General features: G+C 45.1%; 1 protein-coding gene across 1 annotated transcript in view; it reads right to left on the minus strand.

The window, feature by feature from the left end:
- TG (thyroglobulin) overlaps nt 1-11,485 on the minus strand; it is a 243,257-nt gene that overhangs the window by 128,645 nt on the left and 103,127 nt on the right. Inside the window, exon 36 of the mRNA XM_007940540.1 lies at nt 10,394-10,438. Coding sequence (XP_007938731.1) covers nt 10,394-10,438 — 45 coding nt within the window. The remainder of the gene's footprint in view (nt 1-10,393; nt 10,439-11,485) is intronic.

Below are 11,485 nucleotides of genomic sequence, written 5' to 3' on the forward strand. Positions count from 1 at the left end.
GTTGCACTCAGGAAAACCACAGTCCTTTGATAACAGAAGAAGAAAAGATGCCCTTATTATTTCATGATCATTTGACAGATGACCATGGGCCCACAGTTGTCTGTTGGTTTTACATTTCCCTAGAGAGAAATTCACCGCACTTGCAGCATACCCTGCCGTGTCTATTTTAACATTCATAAAACTGAAACAAAGCAAAATAAAATACCCAGAGATCTGTTTACCTCTGTTCAGCCCCCAAATGTTAAGTTTGAACTCCTGGTGTCATTGGAGACCCTGTATCTCCAGCACTCAGGGATAGTGAGTTGTTGTTGTTGTTGTTGGGTGCCATCGGGTCGTTTCCAACTCATAGCGACCCAATGCACAGCAGAACGAAACACCACCCGATCCCGCGCCAGCTCCACAATCTTTGCTACACTTGAGCCCATTGTTGCAGCCACCATGTCAGTCCATCTCGTCGAAGGCCTTCCCCTCCTTCGTTGACCTTCCACCTTACCAAGCATGACATCCTTCTCCAGGGAATGGTCCCCTCTGACAACATGACCAAAGTAGGTGAGACGAAGTCTGGCCATACTCACTTCCAAGGAGCATTTCAGCTGCACTTCCTCCAGGACAGATCTGTTAGTTCTTTTGGCAGTCCATGGTACCTTCAGCACTCTTTGCCAGCACCACAACTCAGAAGCATCAACTCTTCTTTGGTCTTCCTTATTCATTGTCCAGCTCTCACATGCTTATGAAGCAATTGGAAATATCATGGCTTGTGTCAGGTGCACCGTAGTCCTCAAGGATACATCCTTACTCCTCAGCACTTGAAAGAGTACCTTCACAGCCAACCTGCCCAGTGCTACACATCATCTAATGTCCTGACTGCTGCTTCCATATCCATAGAAATAGTAAGTCCTCCGTGAAAAGACCCATCCATGAATTGCCAGGGAGCTTGCTCTGCCCCAGTGGGACACTCTGGCACAAAAAAAAAAAAAAAAAAAAAAATGCTACTCCTAGTGATAATTCTTATCATGTCAAATAATATATATTGAAATGGCTAGTATTTATTAAGCACATGCTATTGGGCAGAACCATGGACTACCAGAAGCACAAAGAAATTTATCTTAAAAGTAAAGCCAGAATGCTTCTTAAAAGTGAGGATGGTGAGACTTCATCTCACCTCCTTTGGTCATATTGTCAGAAGGTAGCAGTCCCTGGAGAAGGATATCATGCTTGGTAAAGTAGAGGGTTAGCGAAAGAGAAGACCCTCAATGAGATGGACTGACACCGTGGCTGCAACAATGGGCTCAAACACACCAACGACTGTGAGGACAGCACAGGAGTGGGCAATATTTCGTTCTGTTGTACGTTGGGGTGCTATGAGTCAAAACTGACTTGATGGCACCTAACAACAACATCTTGGACAAACAGTATTCTTTGCCAACACCACAGTCCAAATGCATCAATTAGTCTTCTGTCAAAGAATACTGAATAAACTGTAGACTTCCAGAAGAATGAACAAATCAGTCTTAGAAGGAATAAAACTTCAATGCTCCTTATATACTTTGGACATGTCATCAGGAAAGACCAAATAACTAGAAAAGGACATCATGTTTGGTAAAGTGGAAGGTCCACAAAAATGAGGAACACCCTCAACAGATGTATTGACACAGTCATGACAATAGACTCAAACATGATAAATCATGAAAATTTGGAACAGGACCAGGCAATGTTTCATTCTGTCACATGTAAAGTCACCATGAGTTAGAACCAACTCCATAACAAAGAAGAACAACACTGCCCAGACACAGTGAAGAGTTCGTTTAACTGCACCCACAGCCATCTGACATGGAGGTTCTCAGCACCCCCCACCCCAGAGCAGGCTGGCGCGTTGTAAGAAGGCAGCACTCCAGGGACAGCTGCCTGGTCAGAGCCCGGCTCTGAGATGTGGGACAATGACTCTCTAGGGCCTCCATCACTGTTATTTTGTTTTCATCTGTAGGCAGGAATAGTCATATCACCTGTGTCACAGTTTGTGCTTGGTCCTTCCAGCCTATGGGAGAGGGAGCTAGGTCTAGTCTCCTCCCCTCACTACCCCAGTGGGCGGTGCAAATGTTCCTTCCTGTGAGAAAGCCAGTGAGCTCTGGACCCAGAGTGAGGGCTGGAATGTGAGGTGCCTGCAAACTGCCTGGCCATTAAGTAACGCTCAGTAATGTTGGCCGAGGATTGGACTCTGTGTGTCGGCTTCAAGCCTGAGATCCCAGCACAGTGCTGCGTGGTCATACATGGGTGTGCATGCTGTCACTTGTACAACTGGGCATTTTCAGCCCACATGGGAATATCCATGGTATTGACATCACCTTCCTGGGAAGAAACTCCTTCATATCAACATTGTCCCACAGGGAGGCACAGCTTCATCCTGTGGCCCCAGGGAGCCAGAAAAGACCCCAAAAAATGTTCCACAGACCTGGGAGGAAGGATGAGAAAAGTCTAGAACAGCACTCAGTAGTACTTTTTGTAAAGAGCCAGACAGTAAACACTACAGGCTTTGGCAGCCATATTTGGTCTGCTACATGTCCTTCACCTTTTTCTGGTATGTTCACAACCTCTGAAAAATGTAGTACCATTCTCAGCTCATGGACAACACAAAAACAGGCTGCAGACTATCATTTGCTGATCCCTAGTCTAGAAGGAGAAGGTAGGTAGAATTCTCATCTTCCATGCTGCAGATTTACTGTGTTGGAAACCCAATGGGGATCACTATGAGTCATAATCAACTCGATGGCAGTGTTTTGTTTTGTTTTATTCTAGAGACCCAGGTTTGATTCCCATCCGGTGCACTGCATGTGCGGCCACTACCCATCACTGGGGGCTTGCATGTTGCTATGATGCAGAACGCATTTCAGTGTAGCTACCAGACTAAAACAGACTACAAAGAAAGGCCTGGTGATCTACTTCCAAAACACAACTAATGAAAACCCTGTGGACCACAATGTCTGATCTGCAGCCAATCCTGGCAAAGGCATGAGATTGGGTAGCATTTTGTTCCACTGTGCATGGGATGACCATGAGTCGGGAGCCAACTTGATAGCAGCTAGCAAGAACAACTAGGAGTCTAGGATGGAAAGGATGGAGGCCTAGAAGGGTCATGAGTTATGTCATTGTGCACTGTGATTGGTGGGGAGCCTGAGTCTGTGTTCTGGGAACAAAAACTCCAACAGGCACTTGGCAGAGAGTTTTTGTGATTTTCCAGGAATGAGGCAAGTGATGCCATTGGAAGCAAAAATACTGTAATTGTTTGGCATGTTGGTGGTCACCCTTCCTAATTTGGGATGTTAAAGTTCTTTTATAAAATGATGAGGTAGAAAGATTTTATCTTGTTTATTTTTTTAAATATTCTACTGACATGTTAGAGGTAACAGGCATATCTCCAGTACAGATCCTTCTCTTATAGCTGCTCTATATTTACATATTCATTACTTACTAGACAGCTCCTTCTTGACGGCACATAACAACAACAAAGACATCTCCAAGCTGGTGTCTCCCAGGCTTCCCAAACTCCACCCCCTGCCTCACTCATATTCTTCTTCTTGGTAACTGGCACCACCATTTATGGTGAAACTCTGACCATTGTCCTTGATTTGTTTTCACATGAGCTGAATGTCCACCTGGAAAGGACACAGTAGAAGGGCAGTCGGAGTAAATATCTCTTCAAGTCTAAATTCAGATTCTACCGTTGTGAGTGGATTCCATGCCTAGTGGGGTGAACACAGCCCATCTGGATTTAAAAGCATGGTGCACAAGGCCTTTCATGATCTCTGCTGCTTGTCTGGCCAGCCCTCCAGCCTCATCCCTCATTAGTCTATCTCCCAACACTCCAAACTCCCGTCTGGTGGTCTAGCCAAACACTCTATGTGTATGACTTTCTTCTCCTTTCTCTTGGCATGCATTTACAAAGTAAAGTCAGTTCACGCATATGATGACTTCATCATTCTTCAAAACTCGACTTAGATGTCACCTGCTCTGGAAAGCCTTCCAAGATCTCGTCTACCACCTACTGCAAATAGTTCTTCTGCTCTAAGTGCCTTATCAAAATGTCTAAAGTTCCACTAATGCACTGCACTACAATTTTATTATCTTCTTCTCCCTCTGTTAAATGTGAGCTCCTTGAGATCACAGACACTGCCTTGGCTTTCACTGGTTCTCCAGGACCTGCCATAAGCATGCAAAGAATAACCAAAATAATAACAATACTTACTAGGTGTTTGTCATGTGCTAAAAACTGAGATAAGTATTTTGCACTAGTTGTCCTAACCAAAAGTGTGTATTGAATGAATTAACTAACAAAATCCCTTTAAGAGCAATGGGATATTATTATTATTAATAATAATCTCTATAAAGATTAGCATGGAGCTCTGGTGGCATGGTGGATAAGGCATTTGGCAGCTACCCAGAAAGTCAGCAGTTCAAATCCGCCATGTCTCCATGGAAGGAAGATGGGATGATCTACTTCCACAAAGATTTACAGCCTCAGAAACCCAATGGGGTCACCATGAGTCAGAATCCACTCAATGGCACTGAGTTTGGATTGGCTTTTTTTTTTTTGTATAAGGGTTAGCACTGTTAAGATTCACATACCACAGGACATCAATAAATAAGCATTGAATAAACTAGTTAATTAATTAGTCACATAGGAAACCAACAGTGGACAGCTTACTTGCATAATGCCTCACTTCTGTGGGGTACATGGCCGTTTATAAGACACTTGCATTTACGTTGTGAGATTTAGTAGCTCCATCATCGTGTGGAGTAATAGCATTACTATTCCCATTTTGCAGACAACTAAGGCTCAGAGATGGTAAATAACAGTCATGATTGGTAAACCAGGACTACACCCCAACTTCTCCTTGTCTTCCGGAGGCTCCCCTCCACCGCAGCTCCTCCTCCTCTTCGTGACTTAACTTCAGCCTCATAAAGTGCTTCTCTGCAGTGGTATGCACCGCAGGCAGAAGTTTCCACAGACATCTGTGGTGGTCCAGCATCTGCTCCGGCTCTGAGCTAGGGGGATGGTGAATAACCGTCTTTTATGCGCTACCTTCAAAGACATTTCTGGGGGAAATTTATAACTAAAAGCATACCATCTACATGAAACCAGACTTGGGTCTATACTCTCTCCACATCCTCATGGCAAGTAATTAAGTTGAGTCACACCCAACTTCCTAGTGAAAACTCAAAGCCTTGGATTTAATACTATGATCTCTCCAAGAAGTTTGACTCACGCCAAGAAGCCCCATACACACACACACACACACACACACACACACGCACCAACGTTAGCAGGCTACCTGGGCAATGGTGTGGGAACAGGGTTTCCCATGATAGCTGTAGGCCTCCTTTGGGTTGACGTATGTGATCCTGGGCCACTTGGTAAAACTGCAGAAATCCAGAGGCACGAATGTGTGCAAAGAGCCAACGTGAGCTGAGCTGTCATTCCAACTGTACCGGGGCCTTTCTTGGGATGTTAAAAAAGAGCAGAGGCAGATCCCAAGCTGTCAGTGGACTGCAGGTAACTTGCCCAAGGCCCCACCATTGGTATGAACCCAGGCCACACTCTTCTCCACTGCGCTAGACCCTCTCCACTCTCTGTGGAGTAGTAGGAGTAGCTGTTACTGCTGCCACTTGTCACCTACTAACTTAGTGAGAGGTATTATGCTAACCACTTTGCACCCATGACCTCATCCAAATCTCACAGCCACACAGGACAGAGTGGTATTATGAACTCCATTTTTCCTTTAAGGAAACTGAGGCTGAGAGTGGTGATGTGAGCTGCCCTAGGTCCTACACAGAGTAGGAACAGACCTGGCACCGAAACTCAGATCTGCCCATGGCCCCATGCTTTACTACTCCTATTTGTGCACACATCCTTCACACCCCTTCTGCTTACCTGTGGTAAGTTTTTAAAAAAACAGAAACAAAGCAAAACAAACCAACCACACCCTAAGACATAACACCATAGGGAGTAATTCTACTCTATGTACATGGTGTCACCAGGAGTCGGAATGACTCAACACAACTAATATCAGCAACAAGAAAGCATAAGTGAACAAACTCTCAGCATTACAAAAATGGAAACCTTAAAGGGACACTTTAAAGCTACCCACCACACAATGACAGCATCTCTAGCATGTATGAGGACTCCAGAGGCAGGACTCCAACAGCGGTGACCTTCCGAAGCAGATCTCACTGCATCAGAACAGAACAAATGGTGCCTTCCATCACGTCACCCCACCCTGTCTCATCTCATCACTGAGTCTCCTCTCATGACGCCAGATCTCCGTCCATATCAGAGCCTATCCCCTGGGACTGGACTCCTCCCTTGGTAACTCAAACTCAGTCCCTCCAAGGAGGTCATGGAATTGAGCAGACTTAACCGTGGGGAGAATAAACAGATGAATGGCCAAAGGATTTGTGTAGCTCTAGCCACTTGTAATATATTGTTGCTTCTTTTAATTAACAGTTAAAATTATTATAATCCACAGAACTAAAGGAAATCTATTATTGATGGATTGCATTGGGGAGGGTCTAGTTCATAGTCCCTTCGTAGAATGTTTTGAGGGGCTCCAGGAAGGACAATATATCTAAAGTACTTCTCCCAAATACTTGCCACATGGCCTAAAATCCCACTGTTAGAAATTAAATGTTTCTGGTCTGTCCACTTGTTAAAATGTGAACACACTTGGCAAAGTTATATAAAATAGTGTCAATCTTTTCACCTTAGTACTTCCATAGAGGAGAGGTCACTATAAGTCAGAATTGACTCGACAGAAGTAAGTTTAGAGTTTTGGTTTTAGTGTGAATTACATTAATTCCATTCAGTTAGACAAGAATCTCTAGCAGGGTATTAGGAAATAAAACAATAAATAACCAAGGTCCTTCTATTCCATGACAGTTAGTGTATATATGGTTGATTTGCATAACCATGGACACTTTATGCCCATAACCCTGATGTAAATTCTGACTGCACCCCATTCTACCTTCAAATATGTACCAGACTGGACTATTAAAGCCCAAAACACCATGGTAGATGTTGTAATGTGCCATTTGGCTCCTAGGAGTGAAAGTGTCTTTCCAAGCTGCGGGGGGTGTTGCTGGCAAGTCAACCTCACCATCAGCCCCCTTCAGGGATGGTCCAGACTCAAGAGAGTTGCCCTCCAGGTGGCTCTGCCCCTAACCGGTGCAGCACGTATCAGTGACTGACCAACGTGGGGCAGGACAATCATGAAGGCCATCTGAGCTTCAGCATTCCCTGGAGGGGCTCCGAGGCCCTGCGTTGCAGCTGGACTTCTCTCCCTCAGCCCTTCTTCCCCTCCACCTTCCCAGAGGCAGTCCCTAAAAAGTAACCTGCAAGCTAAGCTCCATCTCAGAGTCTGGTTCCTGGGAAACCCAGCCCGCAACGGCCACCATATTCAGTGGGGCGACTCTGGGTTCTGAGTCAGATTGGGTTTGAACCCCAGCTCTACCATTTTCTAGTTATGTCCCCTGGACTTCTCTGAGCGTCAGCTTCCGAATCCATAAAACAGACATCACCACACATTCCTCATGGGGCAACTGTGAGGACTAAGATATGCAATGCACTTAGCACAAGACTGGCATATTTAGTCACTCAATAAGTTGTTGCTGTGAGTGGCTGTTGAGGCAATTCCAACGCATGGCGACCCCAAGTGCGTACAATGACCAATGAATGCCAGTCCTTTCCGTCATACTTGGCATGAAGTCCCCCTGGTGCCTTCCCTGCCGGTCCACAATGACTTTGGGGAGCCTTGTCTAGGCCCCACTGCAGCACATTGCCCCCCACCTCCCTTTCTCCAGCCCCCAGTGTGAACATCCATCTTTGCAGTGAAGACCTCCAGTCCCAGCACAGTGCCATTTTGGAATGTCAGTGGCAGTTCAGAGTCCATCACCCGCACAGTGGCAAGAACACAAATGTGCCCCAACTTGAACTACATTGCAGTGAAAGACAATCTGTTTTTCCTGAACACACTGCTGTACACGTGCCCCCCGCCCCAGTGCTCCCTGTCACATTCCTTCCTGCTCACTTACCACCCAAATCTAGTGCCAAACCCAACACGAACGCAGGGGCGGATTACTCACGAAGCAAAGTGAGCACAGGCTTACTTGTGCTTATTTTCTAATTGGTAGTGAACAATTGCACATGAGTTCCATCGCAGATAGGATATAAAATATGTGAAACTGTTCACTACAGACTAGTAAGTAAACACAAGTAAGCCCCTACTTACTTTGCTTACTGCATCCTCCGTCCCTGTCAGGGATTGTAAATTGGAAAAGAGGCTTTGATTCTACAGGGAGCTGCTGTAGGGTTGGGAGAGAGAGATGCCAGCCACATGCAAAAGCAGAATCTTTGATGTGGTGAAAAAATTGTTCACTGTAAGTTAGTAAGTAAGCACATGTAAGCCCGTGCTTACCTTGCTTAGTGGATAATCCAATACTGCCTGAAGGGCTTGGAATGTGGCTTCACAGTGCACGTTTCGCTGGCTCCAGCTCTGGCTGAAGCCTTCCGTGCTGCCGCACCTCTGCCTCTTCCCACCACTGCCCTGCGCCGGCCGTGAGGCAGCCACACAGAACTGCTCCACAGTCTGGACCTTTGGACCTGAGAGCTCCTCTGCTGAAGGTTTTCTGAAACCTGCCTGGCTGGCAAACTCCTGCTGGCTTCAAACCGGCTTCTGGATTAGAAGCCATCTCTGAAGCAAAATAAACGAAGGCTTAGCATCGTCCCTGGCCCATAGCCTGGACTCCAGCCAGGCCCGTGAGCTTTCAGAAGTCTCGTTCTTCACGCCATCCCCATCAACCGGTCAGAGCATCTGTCCCCTTTCGGAAATAGATTTGGAACAGGCAGCTTACTCACTACACTCATTCAAGGAACAGACAAAGCTAGGGCTCAAAAGTCCATCTTGGTCAAGCCTTTGGAAAAGTGCAAGCTACATACGTATCTCTAACACCAAGGGGCCAGATACATACGGGTTCAAATCCTAGCTCAGTCATTTAACCTCTCAATTCTCGGTTTCCTTATTTGAACACCAAGCATTTTGTGGAGGCAAGGGTGCATACGCACGCTTAGCATACAGACACGTGTACACACGTACACACTCTCTCCATGCCAGAATCACATGCTTATACCTCGGTAGCCTGAAGGCAGAATTACACCCTCCCTGCGATTCACAGGAAGAGGACGTGCCCAAACTCTGAATTCCAATTTGGGAACCATGAGCCCATATGGAATGTCGGCTCCAACATCTCTCCTGGTTTCACACCACGCTTGCTAAAGACAGACTGTAAAATACTGTGACATCTAATACAAGCTAGAAGACACCTACTCAGCTCTATAGACTTTGTGAAGGGCGATGTGAGATGCTTCATCTTTCTTTTCCCGTTTGTTGGTAATTCAAGCATCAGTTAATACAATGTTTAGCACAAACAGCGAGAACACTGTAAAATCCCCCAAAGACAGTTATGCTTTGGTTTCTACATACCTAACAGTACACACCTGACATGGAAATATCAAAGCTCTCTTTGTCTGTCAGTTTAATAAATAATATTCTTTTCACGATAACACTTAAGGATGGCCAACATGCGATGCAAAAATCACTCTAATGCACAGATAACCGGTGGCAACAAGAGGAGCCTGTGGTGCAGTGCTTGAGCACTCAGCTGCTAACTACAAGGTGGCCGGTTTGAACCCACCAGCTGCTCCTCAGGAGGAAGCTGTGGCAGTCTGTTTCTATAAAGATGACAGCCTTGGAAACTCTATGGGGCAGATCTGCTCTGTCCTACAGGGTAAGGATGTGTCAAGCTACTGGATGGCAATAGCTTGGTTGCTTGGGTTTAGGCATGCAACCAGGCACAACTGTTTGAAATGAACATGGCTATCTATATCTAGCCTTAGCCTTAAGCTATAAACTTCCCAAGTCTAATAACTCCGCTTTGGAGAATCTGCCCCCAGGAAACAATCTGCACATGGAAAGGGGCTTTATGTATAAGGTCTTCATTGCAGCACTTTTCTAATAATAAAGGCTCGTAAACAATCAGATGTCCGAAAAGAAAATGGATGTGGAAACTGCACTGTGGCTATCCCTATAAAATGAAGTAAATGAATAAGAAGTCTAAAACTACAAAGATAATTGTGGATTAAATTGTGTCCCCAAAAAGGATGTATCAAAGTCCTAACTCTTATACATATGACTGCAACCTTGTTTAGAAAGAAAGTCTTTGAAAGTGTAATTAGTTAAATTAACAAGAAGTCATACTGAAGTAGCGTGAGTCCTGTCCAACATGAGTGGTGTCTTCATAGAGAAGAGTCACAGAGAGGCAGGGTAGAAAGGTCATGTGAACATGCATCTTGAAGCCAAGGAAGGCCAAGCAAGGACTGGGCAACCAGATGCTGAAAGAGACAAGAGGGACATCATCGTAGAGACTTTGGAGGGAGCAAGGCCCAGCCAGCACATGTATTTGGGCGTCTCACCTCCAGACCTGTGAGGCAATGCCTTTCTGTTCTGATAAGTCACCCATTTTGTGTTATTTTGTTACAATGGCCCTAGGAAACTAATACAAAAACACATACAAAATTTTTAAAAAGAAGGAAGAAACAATGGGAAAGGAGTGAACAGCAGATAAGGGATTCCAACAAATCCTAGATGGAGAAAAGGACAGGGAGGTGTGTTAACCTTTTAATGACCAAATGATTTTCTGCTTTGAATTTTCTATTGATACACTATTTTTTCAGTAATAAATGCTGAAATCAATGGAAAATTTATTTTGAGGTAATAGGATTTTGATACAATTGTGTGGAGCACATATGTCCCAAGTAGACTCTGGTGGTAGGATTGGTGGGATGAGGCCTGTTTCTTCAAATTCACATAGTGATATACATCTCCATCAGTTGGCAGCATGTTCTACAACTGGGATATCAAGTTCCCAAGAAACCTGAGAGGCTGAAATGTTGGTTGGTGCTATATGTCCCACAGGTCATGAAAGGAGTTACTGATTTGGCAAGTGGAATAAGTAACCTGGTACCTATGGAAGGCAGTACTCACATAACATGATCTATTTGCCCCATAGACCCTTTGGGAAGCCCAGGAAGGCAGGGGCAAAATACAGCTGAAAGCAGGAGCACTGGCTGAGAATCCCTGCTCACAGATGTGGTCGATGAGGGTAATAGGATAGTGCTGTTAGTCTTTTGGGCTCTGCTGTGAACCATATTAACATGGCCATGATAATGTAACTATTCACTCATTTCAACCCCCAATCTTGACATAATAATTTTTTTTTTTTTATTGTGATTTGGGTGAAGATTTACAGAGCAAATTCACTTTCCATACAGCAGTTCACACACACTTTGTCTCATGACATTGACCACAGTTTACCACAATGCAACAGCTCCCCTCTCACTTCCTCCCCATAGTTACCTCTTCCCAGTGTCCATCCCTAC

This window comes from Orycteropus afer, unplaced genomic scaffold, assembly GCF_000298275.1.
Source record: "Orycteropus afer afer isolate SDZICR_OR568_19922 unplaced genomic scaffold, OryAfe1.0 scaffold00069, whole genome shotgun sequence".
NCBI lineage: Eukaryota > Metazoa > Chordata > Mammalia > Tubulidentata > Orycteropodidae > Orycteropus > Orycteropus afer.